The sequence below is a fragment of the Grammomys surdaster genome, unplaced genomic scaffold, assembly GCF_004785775.1.
Source record: "Grammomys surdaster isolate TR1022 unplaced genomic scaffold, NIH_TR_1.0 126187, whole genome shotgun sequence".
Taxonomy (NCBI): domain Eukaryota; kingdom Metazoa; phylum Chordata; class Mammalia; order Rodentia; family Muridae; genus Grammomys; species Grammomys surdaster.
This window is the reverse complement of record NW_021620993.1, coordinates 5,548,737-5,570,025: the sequence shown is the minus strand read 5'-3', so window position 1 is coordinate 5,570,025 and position 21,289 is coordinate 5,548,737. Positions and strand designations below refer to the sequence as shown.

The window sequence follows — 21,289 nt, the reverse complement described above, 5'->3', positions numbered from 1 at the left end:
TCTCTCTCTCTCTCTCTCTCTCTCTCTCTCTCTCTCTGTTTTGCTTGGCTGAGGGACAGTTCTGCTTGTTCCCTTACTATGACATAGCTTCCTTGAGCTCACTTCTGTATTTTCAAAGTCTATACCCCACACCCTCCATGCTCTGACCCATAGCCAGGACTCCCTTTCCCCTCCTGAATATGAGCCAAAAATATGCACTGGCCCCAGGCCTTCCATGACCCAAGTCAGAGGGCAGCCAGGAGAGGTCATGGTGCAGGAAGGAAGGGAAGAAGACAAGAGATGACAATCCAACTGTGAGGAGCAGAGACAGGACACACAGCTCCTCCTGGCTGGCAGGAAGAAAGAAGCCAAAAAAGCAGGCCCTTTGTAGAACATTTTGAAGCAGGTGGATGGGTGGGCAAGACTGGAGATGGTTATGGGTGTGAGGAACACAGCCACAGAGAAAGAGGCCTTAGTGTGGGCAATAAAAAGGCAGCACCAAGGTCTCCAGTGAGGATCATCGAGCCTGGGGACAGGACAGTTGGAGGAAGATGAGGGCTTTAGGTTTGTAAGGAGTTGAGTTGGCTGTATCTGTAAAACATGCAGAGAAGAAAGAAGGCAAGGATTAGGGGGGCAGGTTCAGGAGTCTCGGGCTCAAGGGTAACCAGGATGGCCCCTTGCCTGTCCCTGATGGACACAGCTACTATAGGGACATTGAGAATCTCCTATGAGAGGACCAAACAAAGTCTTAAGGTCCCTTCACAGGCAGCTTACTTTTTTACAAAACCATGTATGACACTATCTGACCCTCTGCTTACCCCTTCCATCCTAAGAGCTGGCTGCCTCCTCCCTTGACTACCCTAGCTATCTCTTCCATACTAATGGCATGCCCTCAGTGCCCTGGGCTTACAGCTCCCTCTGTCCACCCCATCCCAAACTTAACTCTAGACCCCATGCCTGCTCCTGATCTGACCCTCTCTACTATGGTCACTAAACACAGACTTACCCCTCTGCCACTCCACCAGGTCCCTCAGAGTACCTATCAGGAGCCCAAGGAACAGAAGCTTCTGCAGATGATCAAGACATACAACCGCCGGACAGCCGAGGTGGCCATGTGGGGCTCCTATCTCGCTACAGACCCCCATCAGGCTGTTAAGAGTAGGGGGAGGGGAGAAGGTTGAGGACCTTAGACAGCCCATACATTCTCCCATCAAAGTCCCACACACAATGGTCTGAGGACCCTGGGTTGCAGCTGGTAGGGAAGTACTGCATGCTGTCCTGACAGGAGCTGCTGCTGAAAGCGAACATGGAAGAGCTACGGTGTGCCATGCCCCGGTTGCAAAGAGATCCACAAGCACAGGTAATGCCCAGCCTCTTCATGGTAGTATTTTTCTCAGACCATAAAATTCTTCCTTCTGAGGCTGAGGATGTAGTTCAGTTGGTAGAGTGTCTGCCTGGAATTCATGAAGCCTTGGGTTTGATCCCCAGCCTAGCATAAACCCCGTGTGGTGACAAATGCCTATAACTCTAGCATAGAAGTAGAAACAGAGGTGTCGGTAGATCAGGTCATCCTTGCCGTGATGCCTCGTGTGCCACAGCACTCTTGTGGAGATTAGAGAACAGCTTACGTAAATGGATTCTCTACTAGCCTATGGGTCCTAGGGATTGAACTCCGCCTTAGGCTCAGCAGCAAGTACCTTACCCACTGATCCATCTCCTCAAATCCATACAGAAAGACAAGAAAGACTGGGTGTGGTGGTGTATGCCTTTAATTCCAGGAGGCAGGAATGGTCCACATCTTTTTGAGTTTGAGGCCAGCCTGGTCTACATAGTGAGTTTCTGTCTTAAAAATAAAATAAAGGTGACCAGGGACCAATACAAAGAAGAGTTGTCCTCCAGGGAAACTCACTTTGGAGCAGGACCATCTAGAGCAGCTAGTCCACACAGGAGCTATCATCTGGGTAGTGCCTGGGCGATGTACCCCAGTCAGCAGCATGCTTGCAGTTGTGATTGGCTGTCCTTAAAGACTATTCTTCCACACTGGAACTTAAGGTCTCCCCAACTTTTATCAAAGGACAGCAGAAGGCATGGGGCAGTCATTCAGCCCAAGAAAAGGGAATGTGGCCAGCAAAAACTCAGCCCTGAGGGATAACCGAGGAAAAGGATACTGAATCCCAAGGAGGCTAGCCATCATATCTAGGGACTGCTGTACCTAGGTCTAGCTCACCCTTTCCTTTCCGTGTTTCTGCCCAGGAAGTCCAACACCCTAGCAAGGCTTAGAGTGCAATGGAAGATGGAATGATATCCTGAGGGGGACAGGGTAGGCACATGTGCATGGGGAGCTAGAGTGGGGACAGGGGGGAGGAGTAAGTGACCTTTCCAGGAGTTCTGAGGAGGCCCAGATGCCAGGCTACCTCTGCCTGATTTGCAGGACGGGGAGAAGCAGCTGTGGCATCAGTCTGTACCCCGAATACACAGGACTCCAAATCTGACCTTCTACAAGGTGAGAGGGTCTCCTGGTCCATCAGGCCTCATCTTGAGCCTTCCCACCAGCCTTACCCAGGCAAGGCTCTGAGAGTGGGAGGTAGAAGATGGAGGACCCCACAGGGAGCTTCACCCTTGAAGCAGAGAGAAATGCCTAGGTGGGGGACACGCTGGAAGAGCTTGAGAGCTGACAGCAGGATACTTGCTTCTGAACCACCTACCATCCATCGCTCCCCTCTGCCACAGCCTAACAACCTCCCGGTCAAGCTGAACACAGCCACCATCCTTCGAGAAGGGGCCTTATACCAGAGGCAGGTGGAAAAGGAGCTGCAGAGGTGAGGGGCACATGGAGTTTTCTAATTCTTTCCCTTCCACCCTCAAGAATGTTGCCCTCAAGAGTAAGAGCCCGTCATGAGGCTGCTTGGCAGAGAGGAGGAAGCAGCTCTGAAAACGCCGAGGTATATGTAAGCAAGGCGAGGGCATGGCATGGTGGTCCGTTTGTTTGCTTGCTTTGGTTTTTTGAGACAGGGTCTCTCCGTATAACCCAGGCTGTCCTGGAAGTCACTCTGTAGACCAGGCTGGCCTTGAACTCAGAGATCCGCCTGCCTCTGCCTCCAGAGTGCTGGGATTAAAGGCGTGCGCCACCACCGCCCGGCTGGTGATCCACATGTTAATCTTAGCTCTCCGAAGGATAAAAGAGGAGGATGGAGATTTCTAGGCTAGCTTGGGCTGCAGCAAAAGATTGTCTCAAAATAAACAAGCAAAACTACCTTAGTTTCCCCCAAGCTTTCAGTAACACATTTCTCCCAAGTCAGCAAAGCTTCACGTGGACAGCAGCTCAGTAGCCTCAGAGATAGCATCCCTAACACCTCTCCCTAAAGGTAATAATTACAGGTCCCAGCTGGCTCCCGCCTCAGCTCTGGGTTATTAATCAGGGTTCTAAGTCCCCTCCTGGGTTTTGATTAGCTTTCTAAAACAGCTCACAGAACTCAGGACCACATTTATGTACATTTATTAGTTTATTGTAAAAGATATCATGACTGATGCTGATGGAGAGGTGCATAGAGCCTACAGGCGAGGATACGGGGTGCCTTACTACTCTACCCAATGTTACCACCCTCCAAGGTCCTTGATCCTGCTGAGGTGTCTAAGAGCTCACATGAATCTTGGCGTTTGTATTTTGTGGAGACCTCAGAGGTAGATGTGGTTGATTGCAATGTTGGCCAAGGGGAATCTGCTCCTCTGTCATTCTCTCTGCACTCAGATCATGGATTGTCTGGGCCTTTCTGATAGCATCCCCTATCCAAAGCTATCTAGGGGGGCTGGTGAGATGGCTCAGTGGTTAAGAGCACTGACTGCTCCTCCAGAGGTCATGAGTTCAAATCCCAACAACCACATGGTGGCTCACAACCATCTGTAATGAGATCTGATGCCCTCTTGTGGGTGTCTGAAGACAGCTACAGAATACTTACATATAATAAATAAATAATTTTAAAAAAACAAAAAACAAAAAATAAAACAAAGCTATCTAGGGGTGGCCAGCTAGCAGTCACACAAACAGCCATATCTGACAGCTTCATGGTTCACCCCCATCTTTGAACACGAATCCCTTACAGGAAAAGAGTCTGAGGCCTAGAAGATTTTGCCTATAACAGTTGTCCTATTAGAACTGTTCTCTGGTTCTGTCATGAAAGTCTCCCAAGACTCTCAGGCTTCTGTTAGGTCAGTTCCAGAAGTAGGAGTGGCTCAGCTCACACAGCCGCTCCATCTAGAGTGAGGTGTATCTTGAGTAGGTCATTGGCATTTCTTGCTCTGAGCCTCTCATGATAGTGAAACAGTATTGAATTTTTCTTGTTCTGTAACACATCAGTTCATTCCACCACCTACCTAAGTCTTCCCATGGAATCTTGGAATCAGGCCCTGTGCTGGTACAGACCACAGCCAGGCACTGTGCTGGTACAGACCACAGCCTAAGTGGCTTTTCCTTGGTCCATCCTCATTTATACAGAACAAGGAACTCCAAATTTTCCAGAGTCTAATCCTACTGTCTATCTCATGTTTTCACTCAACAACACCTATCTCAAACCAGGATATATGATTTCTCCTCACCAGCCAGCAAGCATGCTACAGCAATGAACAGCAGCTGGGGATCTTCTAATTCATTTCTGCTGGGTCACCTTCTACCTAGAGGTGATGTTAAATATCTTAGGCCAAGGGCTCTGTCCTCCAGACTGCCCACCTCAAAATGCCAACTGTAATCCTTAAATAGACTTTGTTGTTGTTGTTGTTTTATTTTGTTCTTGCTCCTTGACCCCACCCATGAGTATCTTTTCATGTCTAGAAATTGGGCTGTGGTAGGGAGCTCAGGTGGCTAACTGGAAAAATGAGAACAAGCAAGTGTGGATAGGGTTGGTAAGTGGACAGACAGACAGACAGACAGACAGACCAAGAACAACCAGAGAAGTGGGTGAAGGGAGGGCAAGAAGATAACTAGTGGGTGGGTGGGTACACAGGAGAGATTGGGAGATGGATGTCAGTAGACAGTGCTTGGGGGTGAGTGGTATGGCTGAATGTTCTTAGAGGTACTCCATTCCTGAGAAGGACCAGCAGCCTCCTAGTGCTCCTGATCACAGGAGGAAACCTAGCTGCCTCTCTGTTCTTTCCCCAGAGTTGATAAACTTGTGGATGGGGCTGGGGACTTCTCTGAGTTCCTTGAGTGGCAGAGGAAGATGCAGGCAAAGGACCTGGAGGAGCAGCTGGCTGCAGGCGAGTGCCGGCGACTACAGGGGAAGCTGAGCCACGAGGAGGCCATCTTGGCCCGGCAGAACCTCATGCAGGAAAACAAGCAGAAGGCTGACCGGCAGAAGGAGGAGGTGATGTACCCTGTGACTTCTGAGAGTCATGAGCTATGGCCAGCAGAAAAATCATGCACCTATGCTATGTCTGGCTACAGTCTGGCAGCAGCAGTGACCCAGGCATCACCTACTAAGACCTACAGAGAGACATGGTTTTTTTGTCCCTACCTCAATAACCAGGGGTCTATAAGAGTTTCATGTTAACTGGGCTGAGTGGTACTTGTACTTGTGCGAAGGGGCCACCCAGGGTCCATGGTTTCAGCTTTGTCTTTCTTTGGATAAGTCCCACTGAGAACCAGAGCTCAAAGGCTGCACTTGGAGGTCATTCACACTACTTCTTTGAGTAGACTCACTTGTTTATATTTGTATTCAACTTTAGGACTTGCCTTCTGGTTCTTAATTTGCTTTGTTTTGCTTTGTTTGGTAGTAGGACAAAGCTTTGTGCATTAGAAGGATATGCTCAGTCAGAAAGTTAAACCCTCAGCAGAATATTTCTCTTTTGAAAGTTTTAAAATTACAAATTCCATTCCACTAGAGATCTAGTTCAGCACCAGAGTGACTATCTGCCAAGTCCTAGGTTCAGTTCCTGTTACTGTAAAGAAAAAGAAAAATACAAATAAATGGAAAAAAGGACATAGACTCAGTTCAGCACTTGTGAGGGTCAGACAGGAGGTTCAAATGCAGACTGGAGAGTACACACACACACACACACACGCACACGAACACACACATGCACACACACGTTGTTTTCATGCTTAACAGTTGTAGAACTTTTCAAATCAATTTCTTTTTGCTAAGTATACTTTGCATATTTCAAGGATTTGATCCATTTCACTATGTCATCAAAGTTAGAAATATGTAATACATCTTTTTTTTTAATTCCTACAGTTGGGTGTGGTGGCACACACCTTTAATCTCAGCACTCAGGAGGCAGAGACAAATGGATCTCTGTGAATTCAAGGCCATCCTGGTCTACATAATGAGTTGCAGGCCAGCTTGGAATACATATTGAGACCCTGTTTGTGTTAGTCAGGGTTCTCTAAAGGAACAAAACTGATAGAATGAATGTCTGTTTGTCTGCCTGCCTGCCTATCTATCTATCTATCTATCTATCTATCTATCTATCTATCTATAAATAAGGGAATTTATTATAATGGTTTTCAGGCTGTGATCCAGCTAGTCCAACCATGGCTGTCTACCAACAGAAAGTCCAATAATCCAATAGTTGTTCAGTTCATGAGTCTGTGTGTCTCAGCTGGTCTTGAGTATATGCTGGAATCCCAAAGAAGTAGGCTCTAGCACAAGGCATATTTTCCATTTTCTGGCTTTTAGCTTCTTTATAGCATATTTGGAATGAGTTTCCTGTAGATTTGTGTTTTGTGTTTTTAATCTTGTTTTCCAATCTATTAATTAGTATGCACAGACTGAGATAACATAATTATTTTGGTAGAGCTTGCCTGCCATTATTTGGCTATTATGCACAGCATGTGTGTAAAGGTCAGAGAATAACTTGGGAGTTGGTTGTCTCCTAATGCCTGTGGGATGCTGAAGTCTGAAATCAGACCATTAGGTCTGTATACAGCGCCTCACCCACTGAGCCATCTCAGCAGACTGTTCCCTTCTCTTTTTTTCTGTTTTCTTTTTCTTACCTTCCTATGGGTCACTGAAGACTTTTTCAGAATCCCATGTTATTAATAATGTTTATAGCTATGTTAAATTTCTTGTTGGTTATTTGTACATGTGTGTTATGTGTATGGTGTGTGTGTGGCTTATGTATACCTGCTAATATGAGTTTATGTACCTGAGGATACAGGTGCCTGTACGTACACATGCACGTAGAAGTCTGAGGTCAACGTTGAGTATCCTTTCCTCAGTGACTTTTATTTTTTTTAATTTTCACTTCTCTATAATTGTTTCAGGCAAGGGGATGTGCCCCAGCAGGCATGTGAAGGTCAGAAGACATGTTTGTGGAGTCAGTTCTCTCCATCTTCCTTTATGTGGCCTCAGGGACTGAACTCAGGTGGCTAGGCTTAAGATGCAAGTGCCTTTACCCACTAGGCCATTTGATGGGCTTTCCACCTTCATTTTCTAGGACAAGGTTTCTGCCTGAACCCAAGAGTCATCAGTTTGGCTAGGCTGTTTTGTAACCGTGGCCTTTCTATGACCACCCAACTCCCAAATAATGACACAGAGAACATACGTGTGTGTGTGTGTGTGTGTAGCTAGCCTAGGCCTTAAGTTAGGCTTATTTCTCTCTAGTCTAAAACACAATTATCCCATTTATTCTAAGTCCTGCCACATGGCTGGTTACCTCTTCTCAGTTTCATACATCCAACTTCCTCTTCCTCAACTTCAGTGGCTAATCTTCCCACACCTGTCTTCTTCCCAGAGTTCCTCTGTCTATCCAGAAGTCCCACCTTACTACAGACCATAGGCTTTTTTATTTTAACCAATCATAAGGTACCCTAGGCAGTCAAGGAAGGACAGAGACACATCTTTACACCACTCCAATACTGGTTGGTGAATAAATTTCAGTGCACAGACCAACTTGACAGAAAATAAACAAATGAACAGAACTCAATAGTACTGATACTCAGCCAAAAGAGATGGACTTCATAGACACCACCAAGACCCCACGATCTTCTCAAGTGCCCACATATACAGAATACACAGCAAGACAACATCACAGACAAAAGCTAACACCTCAACAAGGGACATAGTGCCAAGAAGCCTGGTAGTCCCAGCACTCAGGAGCCCAAGCCAGTCACTTCTCACTGGGGTTACTATGTAGCCCTGCCTGGTCTGGAACTTTCTATTTAGACTAAGCTGGCTTCAAACTCAATAGAGCCATTTACCTCCCAATTGCTGGGATTAAAGACCTGTGTCACCACACCTAGCTTTTTAAAATTGTTGTTCAAAATATTGTATATTTGTATATTAGCCAGTTTTCTATTACTGTAACAAAATACCTAGATAATTAACTTTAAAAGAAAAAAATGGCCGGGTGGTGGTGGTGCACGCCTTTAATCCCAGCACTTGGGAGTCAGAGACAGGCGGATTTCTGAGTTCGAGGCCAGCCTGGTCTACAGAGTGAGTTCCAGGACAGCCAGGGCTATACAGAGAAACCCTGTCTCGAAAAACAAACAAACAAACAAAAAACCAAAAAAACAAAAAACAAAAAAAAAATGACTTAAATGTTTGTAGTTTGTAGTACATGGTTTATTGACTCCATTCTTTCGGGTCTTTAGGGGTGCATGGGAGAGAAGCTTGTGGCATAACAAAACTAAAGGAAGCAAAAGATAAAGAGGAGAGGCCCGTGTCCCACTACCCCTTTCAAGGTCATGCCCCCTAACCTAACTTTTCTCATTATGCCAGCTCCTAACAGTGCATGGGCTGGGGACCAAGCCTTAACTTATGGGCCAGTTAGTAGACATTTAGGACTGATTTTGGTGTTTTGGTTTCAAGGCTAACGTCCACCACAGTGAGGAAGCCAACTCCATCAAAGCAGCCAGAGTAGGAGGAAGCAGAAAGCTTGGGCCATACCAATTGGCTGCCATCTTTAGGGCCTGCCTACAGTGACCTGCTTCTGCTAGCTAGGCCACAAACTTAAAGATTCTAAAACTTCCCAAAACAGTGTCACCAAATATTCAGACACAAGTATGGGGGACATTTCAGATTGTAAACAACACTACTGAGAATTTGTTTTTCCATGCTTAAATTTCTATTTGGTTTTTCATGTATTTTCTTTTTTTTTTTTTTTTTAAATATTTATTTATTTATTGTATTGATGAGTACACTGTAGCTGTCTTCAGACACACCAGAAGAGGGCATCCAATCTCATTACAGATGGTTGTGAGCCACCATGTGGTTGCTGGGATTTGAACTCAGGACCTCTGGAAGAGCAGTCAGTGCTCTTAACCGCTGAGCCATCTCTCCAGCCCTTCATGTATTTTCTATTTGCTAATCGTTTTTGTTTTGCTTTGCTTTTGTTTTCTTTTGCTCAGACTGTTTTATCTCAAGCAAACCCTAACATCTGTCACCTTATTGTTGAAATCTATTTACCATCTCCTTGTTTATTTTAAGAGTGCTGGGTTTCAGTGTGATAAGTGGCATCTTACTGAAACCTGGGCATCTGGAGGCATGATATAATGAGACTGTGGATCATATTTAAACCTGCCATTTTGCCGGGCGGTGGTGGCGCACGCCTTTAATCCCAGGACTTGGGAGGCAGAGGCAGGCAGATTTCTGAGTTCGAGGCCAGCCTGGTCTACCGAGTGAGTTCCAGGACAGCTACACAGAGAAACCCTGTCTCAAAAACCAAAATAAATAAATAAATAAAATAAACCTGCCATTTTGTCTGACTCCCCAATACAACTCTGGCAGGGCAGGAAAGACAACAGGTAGATGTCAAAATCCAGGTTCCCTAGGTGGCCTCTACTAGCTGTGTGTGTGGAGTGGGGAGGGGGGTGTCATTCCTGCTAAGGCCAGGATTCTAGTTATGTTTCCATACATATCTCCTTAACTGTGGACAAAGAGCAGCTCAGAAGAAGCTAATGGTGGAAAAACCAATATTGAGAAAGAAGTAGCAACCAGGTCCCACCCACCTGGGCTTTCCCACGGATACAATGGAGAGAGGTTAGGCCTTGGTGACTAGTGAAGTCACCTCTTCCCTCAGCAGTTCAACAGTCACCTCTACCTTCACAGTAGCTGGCTCTACTGTCCCAACTCCTATATCACCACATTTGCCAAGTAACTCAAGAAAGACCTGTCATCAAGAGTGGCTGCTACATCTCTCTTTCTGGGCACTGAGTCAGAGTGTCTGCTGTGTCTGTATCTTCCTGGCCACAGGCAGGAAGCTTCACAGCCTCTCCAGGCTTGGTAACAATCTAACAAGGTCTCTCCTGTCACCCAGAGGTTTTATGAGTAAGTGGCCACAGGTAGAACCCAAGGATGAGAGTGCCACGTGAGGGTGACAGCAAGCCAACCCTGAGGATTGTGAGCAAGCCCTGAACCTTGTCAACATAATTGTCTTCACAGTCAGGTCACAGGAAGCTGCCATCCCAGACCCAGAACTGTGACCGTCAGTGTCTGTGGGTGAATGCCCTGCTAGCCAAACAGTGTATATCCAGGGGTCTTGCTGTTTGTTCTGAGCATGCCCAGTACACATATTCATTTCTGTGGCTAAAATGTTTGCCTAATGATTAGCCACATTAGATGAATATTTGAAAATAAAATTGATTTTTTTTGTGCACTGAACTGATTTTGTTTTGTTTTGTTTTTTACAGTTCTAGCATGTGGTAATCAACTACAGCTTTTTGTTCTGTGCAAGGTCCCCTTACTCCCACCTAACCACAGTACCCTTTGGCTTATCTCTGATCTGTTTGTACTGCTCCAGAGCCTTCAGAAGTCTCTTTTATACTGAGAGATAAGATGCTTGGGCCTATCTTGATTTTTTTATGCTTACAACCCAGTTATTAATGCATACCTGCAACTTTCACCTCACAAGAGGCTGAAGCAGGAAGGTTAGGCCTTTCAGATTAGCTTGGACTACACAGGGAGACATTGTCTTTAAAAATGACCTGATTATTCTCCAACAAGCCCCTATGCCTCACCATGGGGGCCGATATTGAGTGCCAGCTCAGGTTTCATCCACAGTGACCAACATTAGGAACTCTATCAACAAGTGTGGAAAAGGTGCATTTAAAATCGCGGGTATTTCGGGGCAGTGGTGGCGCACGTCTTTAATCCCAGCACTTGGGAGGCAGAGGCAGGCAGATTTCTGAGTTCAAGGCCAGCCTGCTCTACAGAGTGAGTTCCAGGACAGCCAGGGCTACATAGAGAAACCCTGTCTTAAAAAACAAAACAAAAACAAAAAAAAATTGTGGGTATAACAGTGATCTTTTTGTTTATTTGTCTTTTGAGACAGGGTTTTTTTTTTTTTTTTTTTTTTTTTATAACCCTGGCCATCCTGGAACTCGCTGTTATAAACCAGGCTGGCCTCAAACTCAGAAATCTGCCTGCCTCTGCCTCCCATTAAAGGCCTGTGCCACCACGCCCAGCAACAATAATCTTTTTAATATGTGTGTGTGTGTATGGATGGATGGATGGATGGAAAGATTTATTCATACTGGTATTTGAATCTAGGTCCTTGAGCGTGATAGGTGAGTGCAACAATGTTATTTTTAATTTAGTTTTAACACTGACTTGATTCCTGGCTATATTTTCTTCTCTTAACTGAATGTATTCCCATTTTAATTTGATGAACCATGCAAATAATAAGCTATACTGAATAAAGCCCACTTTGTAACTAACCCTTTGTCACTTTTTTTTTTTTTTTTTTTTTGGTTTTTCGAGACAGGGTTTCTCTGTGTAGCCCTGGCTGTCCTGGAGCTCACTCTGTAGACCAGGCTGGCCTCGAACTCAGAAATCCGCCTGTCTCTGACTCCCAAGTGCTGGGATTAAAGGCGTGCTCCACCACTGCCTGGCCCTTTGTCACTTTTTAACCAATGCAGGTCTCAACACTGAATCCATTAGTGAGAAACATTTCACATGATGGCTGCCATAGGGATCTTTTTACCAAACTCTTCATTTTTCCACTTGGCTACAGTCACACAAAGGCCACTGATCATGTTCTGTGGTTTTGTTTTGTTTTGTCCAGCATAGGGAATTAAGTCCAGAGCCTCCTACATGTCAGACAAGAACTTTATCACTGAGCTGTACCACAGTTCTGTGTTAGTTTTGAAGTTCTCCTATGGTGCTTGGTGCTTCCTTGAAGAACACTCTTCATTTGGATCTATCCTGTTGTGGGGAGGAGATCTGTGAGGGAACTCAAGAACTGAACCAATGATATGTTCATTGCCTCTTGCCCTTCACCAATACCAGGCAGGACCCATGCCTGAGGTTTCCATCAGAGGAGATGGCCAGGTGTCTAACCCTAGACTCAGCTAGCTGGCTGCTCCTCCACTCATTTTCCTGGCAATGCCACTCTTTCTGTGGATCTGACACATGTGTTTCACCAATCCTCTGTGCCCACCCAAGCCTCAGCACCTCATCTTCCTCCATCCAGTCCCTTTGCTTTGCTGACTCTTAGTACTGTGCTGACGCCTTACCATCACTGATGGTGACACCCATTCTTGAGCCTTTGCCCAAGCTGTTCATTGAGCCCAGTACAGCTGAGGAAGTGGCCTGGCAAAGGAAATGAAACAAACAATGGCAAAAACATTTAAAGAAAAAATTAAACTGAAGCTTAAGGAGGCCTAAAGGTTGCCTTAGGTCACATGAAAATTCTCTGTATCTGTTATTAGTGTCCCAGGCCAGGACAGACCTGATTTAGAGAGTTACAACAGACTGTTTAGACATTATACCTGCTGTTTGGAGTCCAACATGAAGGCAGGTAAAATGAAGTTGATCTCACTTTAACACGATGACCAGAGGCTTCTTGGTTGCTGTGTCAACGGTCTACATGTTGTAAAAGCTGGTGGCTGGTCCTGGAGAGGTGGCTCAGTGGTTAAGAACACTGGCTGCTCTTCCAAAGGACCCATGTTTGATTCCTAGGACCACATGGTGAGACCACTATATATAATATAAATATAATAATAATATAAATGACTATTTACTCTGATAGCAACTTTCTCTGTGTGTGGTTTGACTTTTGTTATTGTCGCTGTTGGTAGTTTTTTTTTTTTTTTTTTTTTTTTTGGTTTTTCGAGACAGGGTTTCTCTGTGTAGCCCTGGCTGTCCTGGAACTCACTCTGTAGAGCAGGCTGGCCTCAAACTCAGAAATCCACCTGCCTCTGCCTCTCAAGTGCTGGGATTAAAGGCGTGCTCCACTACTGCCTGGAGGTAGTTTTGTTTGTTTGTTTGAGATAAGGTTTTCCTGTGTAATCCTGGGTGTCCTGGAACTCACTCTGTATACTAGGCTAGCCTCAAGCATTAGCACTAGAGGTGCTACAAGAAAATAGCAGAAACTCAACCTCCTCAAGTGCTGGGACTAAAATCATGAGCCACCAAAGGCCTGCTAGATAGCCACTTTCTTATACCTTATATTTCCATATAAGCATTTCTCCAACGTAATTATATTTCAAAAGTGGGGCAGAGGGTTTAAATCAGTGAGAGGGCATGAGGAAACCCTGAGTTCCAATCTTGGGGATGAAAAATAACTATCCAACCAGGCAGGGGTGGGACACACATGTAATTCAGCACTCCTGTGTAGAACTAGAAAGGTCAGGACCTCAAGGTCATCCAGTGGACAACCAAGGAAATGGAGGGTACATGAGGCTGTGTCAAGATACAACAACCTCTTCCCATCCCCCTACCCCACCCCACCCCCCGGGTTCTGGAGATCAAACCCAGGCACTTGGACATCTTAACCATGTGCTTCTTACCAGACCCTCCCCACTAGGTTCCCCCTATTGTGAGCATCTTTCTTTATCGGGTTCTAGAGGTGCTACAAGAAAATAGTGGGAACTCAATCCCAGGGCTACTCTGGGAAGAAGGAAGGAGGATACGAGGTGGAACTTCCCCCAGTAGGCCAACCTTCAAAAGGGAATAGATACTCCAGAGGCTAATGGCTCTGGGATGACCTCAGGGCAAGGCTCACTGGGTGCCCCTCTAACTTCTGATGTAGGCTGGGACAGGATTAAAGGGGAGACCCAGTCCAGTCCAGTTCTCACTGGTTTGGGTCCTCTGTCTGAGCAGACAGCTGAGCTAATGCTGCAGTGTGCTGAGAGACGCCTCCAAGAGGAGAAAGCCATGAAAGAGCTGGTGGAGCAGGTCACAGAGGCACAGAAGAATGTCAAGATAGTCCAGATGAAGCTTGTGAAGGGCCGGCAGCAGATAGGTACTGCAGGGGGCCAGGGACCATGAGGCCTTCCCCATCCCCTTACAGTGGTGATGCCCTGAAGGGTGGGCTAGGACTGACTAGAAGCCAAGGCCTGAGGAAGACACGCCTGAGAGACATAGCCTCTGTCCAATGTCCGCTGGACCATTCACTGTCCTCATCAGCACCCCACTCTGTTCCCAAGTTCAGGAGGTGATAGAGGAGAGCCGGGAGTTACTACAGCGTAGCACAAAGGCAGCCAAGGAGGAACAGAAGAGGCGCTGTGAGCTCATCGCTCAGCTTCGTGCACTGGAGACACAGCCCACACGCAAGGGGAAGCTGGTGGATCTTACCCAGGTAAGACTGTAGCCCTTGGAGGTCTCAACATCAAGGTACCTCCTTGTATGGTATAGCACATTCCCATCAAGGCCAAAGATTGGTCTTGTCCTACCCATAATCCCCTAGCCACTTGGGTATCAAGTGTGGTGGTTGGATTCAGCTTATAGGATGTTCTACGGCAAGACAGGAGGTGAGTTTCTTCTGTGACCTTTCCACTAACCTCAATATGATACCAATTACAGACCAAAGAAACAATTCAACCCTAATCTAAACTAGTGATCTAATGGGTTTATTTGGGCTGCATATAGGAGCATGGGGAAGAGTTAATTATGGAGGCACAGATGTCTCAAAGGTGAGCGTACCAAAATGTTCACCCCAGTGCAAGGGACATCTCAGAAAAGCTGCACCCCAGGTGCTGCTCCCTGTACAGTCTGCAGGCAGTTCAGCCTGCTGTTGTGTGAGAGACTTTTTCCTGAGGAAAAGCAACACTCATCTACTTACCACAGAAAGGGAACTCTGGACAGACCAAGGTAATGAAATCCAACCTGGTGAACCAATGGATATTTATTGGGGTTCCTAGCAGCAGTATGGCAAGGGGTTACTTACAGGCACTAGGAGGGCTCAGGTGCATTATGTCACTGAAAAGCCTACCCCAACACAGATGACAATCCATGAAAGCTTCATTCCAAGAGTTCTCTGCACAATTTGCAGGCAACTTGACAGGTTGACAGGCCTGAGAATGTCCTCTAACAGCCCTACTGCTCAGAGTCTCCTCCTTAGCAGTTGTTCACTCATTTTATAAAACAGGGGAGGTCTTGAGTCTTCCCCCCCACCCCACCCCCACATACCTTCTGGACTGGATGTTTCCCTTTAGAGGAAATTGCTATACAGCACTTGCCCAAGAATTTTCTCTTTCCAGCAAGCACCTTTGCTATACAACCATAGCTCAGCCCCCAGGCCTTGTGAATCCTGTAACTTCCTAAGCTTCCTGAGCCTTGTAAGTTTCTTTTGCTTCCTGAGTCCTGGGAGCCTCCCTCTTATCTGCAGGATGGAATGTTTTTATTGAGGAAAGAGCTCTCTATCAGAGATGTATCTCTGAAAGGGAGAGAGCTAAACTGCATGGAGGTAGACATTTGGGAAGCTGCATGTTGAAGGGAGAGGTCCCTGGACTCTCCAGACCCAAAATGGGAAGGGAGTAAGGAGCACCCAAGTGTCTAAATGTTCAGAGCCAGAGAAAGCCAAGGGCTAAGTAGGGAGGTGGAGGAGGCAGCAGCCTGCCTGAGAAAGCAGAGAAGAGCTAGGATCACAGGAACAAGAGGTCAGGTCTGGGAGGCTCTTGCAATTGACTGCTGGGTCTCACCTAGATCCAAACGTCAAGGTGTATCTCTCTGAGAAGTCCAGCTCTACTGTAGGGCTCTAGTCTGGAGCTGCTAATGGGGGTGTCACAGGCAGACTGAAGCAGAGGAAAAGTCTTCTTGGATATGAGGGGCGAGTGACTTGTACAGCCACCAGCTTGAGGCCTCTCCTGTTATTTGGAAGATCCCAGGATATGGTCTGGAAGGTGAGATGTCTGTTGTGGAACTTCGAGAGCGGCTGGCCATGCTCAAAGAGACCCAGAAACGAGAGCAGGAGGAGAAGCGGGATCAAATCATCCAGGGCAAGCGAGCCAAAAGCCAAATGATACAGAACACGGTGGAGCAGATCTCCCTGTGCCGCGCAGCCATGGGCAGGACCGCAGCCCTAAGGTGGGTACCACGGTCCCAGGGACCGCACCGCCATGTGTGGGAAGAGCAAAAGAGCAGCAAGGCTGCTATCCACCTTCCTCTGTGGGTACTCTTGCCACAACCAGCAGGCCCTGCCAGACATTCCTTTACAGTAACTTTAACCATTTTCATTTTAACGGGAGAATTGTAAGTTCTGTGGCAATGGCTTTCATTCTATGACATACAACTTATGCAATGCATCAATGTTGCAAGCACAACCTTTGTGCTGTATGTGCTTCACCTAGTTAGCTAGGTGTTTCTCAGTCTTCAGAGTCATTTAGAAATAGGTACTGTAGAAATGGTTACCATAGAAATATACCAATACCACATACTTCAGCAGTGTATCTTTTACACTAAGTATAGAAATTATAATGTGTATTTTCTATTTTTAAATTTATTTCTATTTTATATGCATTGGTGTTCTGCCTGCTTGTATGTCAGTGTGAGGGAGTTGGATTGATCCCCTTGAACAGGAGTTACAGACAATGGTGAGCTGCCATGTGTTGCTGGGAATTGAACCCAGGGTCCTATGGAAGAAAAGCCAGTGTTCTTGACCACTGAGTCATCTTTTAGGCTCCTATAGTGTATATTTCCTAAAAGAAAAAAAAAAGAAGTTGTCCTATGTAGCCGTCCAGCGACCATGAATGAACTGGGTTTACCTGAAAGGGGGACTGGAAATGAAAAAGAGACTGGAGTAGGGAGAGAGAAGCATGAAGCCAAGACAAGGTTCTGATCAAGACTCAAAGTTTAATATTCAGCACTTATATATATAGGGGAAGCCCACCAAACCCATCCTTTGTTTCAGCTGGATAATGTTGCAGAGCAGGCTCAGTGGGCAGTCTCCTAAATTCTTGTAGGAAGTTGCAAGTGTAAACAAAGCAGATGACCTCACCTAGGTGTTAAGGTCTGTGTGGCAGACAAGGTCTGTTCGGTCTCAAGGCTGGGAACAGTACAATCCTACATAAACCACAGCATCATGACATAACAAACAAAAGTAAGAAAAATTCTCAATATTATTCACATACCTGCCTGAATTCACACTTCTCCAAGTATCCCAAGACTGCTAGGACTTTTAAAATACGCTTTGCTATTTTTTTCTTTTAAACCAGTATTTATATCATCACATTGTGTGTAATATATGCTCAGACCTTTTACTCGTTTGAGAACATCTGTATCTAGGCCAGTGTGTGACAGAAGCCAGGTTGGTCTCGTGGTCACAGTTGTTGCAGGGGAAGTGGTAACCAGGCCTATTACAACAGAACACATGGCTCCAGAGGAAGTACCTTCATGTGACTGGGGAGGGGTGGTCAGAGAAAGGAGAATTCATCACTCCTGGTCCTCTGAGCACCTGCTGCCCTGGCTGGAGTTCAGAGGAAGTAATGCCACTGCACCCAGGACTAGCTGGCCACAACTTTGGAGTGACACACGTGTCAGGAAGCCCACTAGTTCCTAGATGCTGGCCTCACACTGGCAAAGCCCAAATGCACTAGTTGATGTTGGAGTGCCTCTCAAGATTCAAAGTTCTTGGATTCCATCCCCATTCGTACAGACAACCTCTACCACAGGAATTTAATGAGAACTTTGAGGAGGAACAGGGCCAGGACAATTGGGCAAGAGCTGAAAAACAAGGAGATCATGTGTTCACGCCCCCATGCTGGGATGTATACTTTAATGAAAGCTTCAGGCAGTAAGACCTGCCACTGGACAGGAAAAGTGGCCCATACTAAGGAGGGGATGTGTAGAAATGTACACTATCAGCAGCTGTCACCCTGGGGTGGAGGGGTGGGGGCATGAGAGAGAGAGCCAGAGGGAGTGTGAGGCAAAAAGAATTTTCACACCAATTGTATACGTTAATTAGAATGCAATTTTTAAAAAGTTAAAAGATTAAAAGGGTAAGGGTATTGGCAGGATCCCACAAAAACCTTTTTGGACGTTACCCAACTTACTTCTTAAGCTAGTGCTGTTGTGGTTCAGGTGGGAAGAAAAGAAGGCCCAGGCTACAAGCCTGGGGACACCCTCCCAGGATGAGCGTGTGCTGGAGCTGAAGCGCAAAATGGAGGAGAGGGCAGCTGAACGCCGCAGGCAGACAGCACCGCAGCTCGTGTCACCGCCCCGGGCCCTACGCCCAAATCTGCGGGTGAGCTGAGAGGGAAGCAACTTTTCGGGTCTCAGAGGTTGGGGGCTGTTGGGGCGTGGGAAAGCTGATGCCTAAGCGCCTGGGTGCAAGACCCAGTGTCTCCTCGACCGACGGCCCGCCTAACCCCACCACTGGCTCGCAGGCACAGGAGGAGATGCAGCACTGGCTGGAGCTGGATCAGAGTCGTGAGCGCAGGCTGCGGGCAAGACAAGAAGCGGATCGCACCTGCCACGCTACCCATCACCTGGAGGCCTCCTGAGCCAACTGGCAAAACACTGCGTGCGGCTGCGGACGTGAGACCCCGCCCCTGCCCCTCCGACAATGGCTCTCTTCCTGCACCCCTGCCACAAAGCCAACTCCCTCCCCAGCTCCAGCCTGCCCCTGTATGGTTGCTCCAGAAAAAAGGTGTGGTGACATTTAGAAATGCTAAACAAATATGTACTCTTCCTCAGGATTGCAACTGGCTACCACGTTTTTATATGCTAAACCTGGCTCTTTCCTGTGTCCAGCAAGTCTTTTCATAGGACTGGAAGCCCCACTCTCCTCCCAGAGCCAATGGGTTGCCCGGCAGGCAGTCGGATTGAGAATGCAGTCAGATTCTTAAGCATAAGCTTGGGACTGGCCCTTCTCATGTCTCATGTGGATCATCACAGCGATCACATCACGCAGCAACTATAGCCCACTCCTCTCCTGTTCTGCTAATAAGGCCACCTGACCTCAAAGAGGTGACTCTGGCTTAAGCTAACTGCAAGTACCTTTCAGGGCCCTCCCTACATTATCATCAAGAGCCCAAATCCAACAAAATTGGAGCCCTTGGGGACAGCGGCTCAATAGGGCAGATCAGATGAGTTCTAAGTTTCTGGCCTTAATGCTGCTCTGTGCTGGGACAAGCTGGACTCTAATAATAGGTGTGTGGAATGAATGCCTGCTGGTGAAACTTAGCCTGAAGAATAAAGCTGCATTGTGATATTTGGTTCTTAGGAAGAAGATGGTGGCAAGTCTTGGAGAGGGAATAAAGCAAGGAGAAACCACTAGATGGGTAGATATTCAGGACAGAGATGACACCACCCCCTGGCCATCCTCCTTAGGCCTGCATAGGTCCCTTGGGTGGTAAGGCTGTACCCCAGGGTACTTCAGACCAAGAAAGTCTCTTAGCATTGACAGGAACAAATCTGTCTCAGAGTTCTATCCCAGTATTGAAGAACTAACAGAATTCCAAGGCTCTTGTACAACCCTGGCAGGGGAGTGGGAGGTGTTTAGGGGTTGCTTAGGGACAAAGGAATCCTTGTCTTCCTGTTGAATTAGAATTGGGGGCAGATTCAGTTTTACTTAAATTAAGAATCACATTTCTTACAGGTTTTGTGTGATTCAAACTAATTTAAAATGGAGGGATAATGCTGGCAAGCAAGACAAAGGCAGGATGGGTTTAGGATGTGTTGGACATGGATGCTCTGTCACCAGGCTAACAGGGAAGATTACCATTGTCACTGTCCTAGGTTGAACCCGCTCTTGTTGGTCCAGCTCCTGCAGAGGAGCTAGTGTGCATGGTAGCCTAAAGCAAATACTGTGGCAAGGCCGTGGGGATTACCTTTCACTTTAAGGGTAGCCTTTAGACAGCCCAGCAAACTGGGTGGTCCTAGCAGCAGTACTGTTTGGCAGTCAGCAAGGTCTTCCTTTGTCTTGTATTTCTGGACTGATCTGCAGCTCAGAGACAGCTCCAGAACATCGAGGGTGTTTGTTCAACTATTTTTTTATTGATTTATTAATTTTATGTATGTGAGTACACTGTCACTCTCTTCAGACACACCAGAAGAGGGGATCAGATCCATTACAAATGGCTGTGAGCCACCATATGGTTGTTGGGAATTGTACTCAGGACCTCTGAAAGAGTAGTCAGTGTTCTTAACCACTGAGTCATCTCTCCAGCCCCACACAACTATATAATAATATATATAGTGCATGCAGGTTTAGTGAGAAGCTGCTCTAGGGGGTGGGCCTAGGGGTGGGAGTTCACTGGGCCTAAGGACTGATACCAGAGAAGTCACAGTTGCCAGGGGGAGGGAGGGAGAAGAGAGATAGACAAGAGAAATGTAGAAAGAGCAAGCACAGAGAGGAGAGAAGAAACCAAAATGTCTGGATTATATAGTGAAGCACCTCTAGGGGAAGGGCAGCCCAATCAGGGTTGGGCAGGGTATGCCTGGTAGGGACTGAGGGATGCTGGGAGAGCCTGGAGGCCATGTCTGCTTTGCTAAGTAAAATATGCACCTCAGTCCCTTGCCCTGGGGTCTCAAGCCAAACATCCCAGCATTTTGTTGACAGATAATAAATGAATAAGGGAGACATAATCGTCTACGACTACTTCCTTCTAATACTGGGGCTTCGTTACAGGGTGGGGGTGGGGCAAAAAGCTAGAATGTTGGCCAAGTCCTGTAAGAGCTGGTTGTGTTTCACAGCTGTCCAGGCTGTGGGACCATCTAGGGGTAGGAGCATGCACACCCAGTTCAAGCATCTGTTGTGAGGCTGGCTGGGCCAGAGCACCTGTGGGTAATTGCTTTGGACCTGTCCTGGATGCAGGTTCTGAGGATATATCTGGACTTGGCAAGATGCTAAAACAGATGCATATGTTAGGGGCAGAAGATAAGGAGTTTAGGGAGAAAGCCCTTTTCTTGGATGTTCATTTGAAACTTGTAGACCCATAGTCTTGGTATTTGGAGGAGGAGTGGGGAGGTCCTGGGACCAGGGAAAAGATCTCACCATCAGGAATAGGCAGGTGGCCGGGTGGTGGTGGCTCACGCCTTTAATCCCAGCACTTGGGAGGCAGAGGCAGGTGGATTTCTGAGTTCGAGGCCAGCCTGGTCTACAGAGTGAGTTCCAGGACAGCCAGGATTGCACAGAGAAACCCTGTCTCAAAAAA

The 21,289-nt window shown here is 46.8% G+C and overlaps 1 protein-coding gene across 1 annotated transcript in view; it reads left to right on the top strand.

The window, feature by feature from the left end:
• Nucleotides 1-18,634, top strand: part of Cfap99 (cilia and flagella associated protein 99) — a 30,475-nt gene extending 11,841 nt beyond the window's left edge. The window contains exons 7-16 of the mRNA XM_028758295.1: nt 1,005-1,085; nt 1,265-1,339; nt 2,411-2,482; nt 2,710-2,798; nt 5,132-5,336; nt 14,016-14,157; nt 14,342-14,493; nt 16,015-16,220; nt 18,213-18,375; nt 18,518-18,634. Coding sequence (XP_028614128.1) covers nt 1,005-1,085; nt 1,265-1,339; nt 2,411-2,482; nt 2,710-2,798; nt 5,132-5,336; nt 14,016-14,157; nt 14,342-14,493; nt 16,015-16,220; nt 18,213-18,375; nt 18,518-18,634 — 1,302 coding nt within the window. The remainder of the gene's footprint in view (nt 1-1,004; nt 1,086-1,264; nt 1,340-2,410; nt 2,483-2,709; nt 2,799-5,131; nt 5,337-14,015; nt 14,158-14,341; nt 14,494-16,014; nt 16,221-18,212; nt 18,376-18,517) is intronic.
• Nucleotides 18,635-21,289: the final 2,655 nt, after the last annotated feature.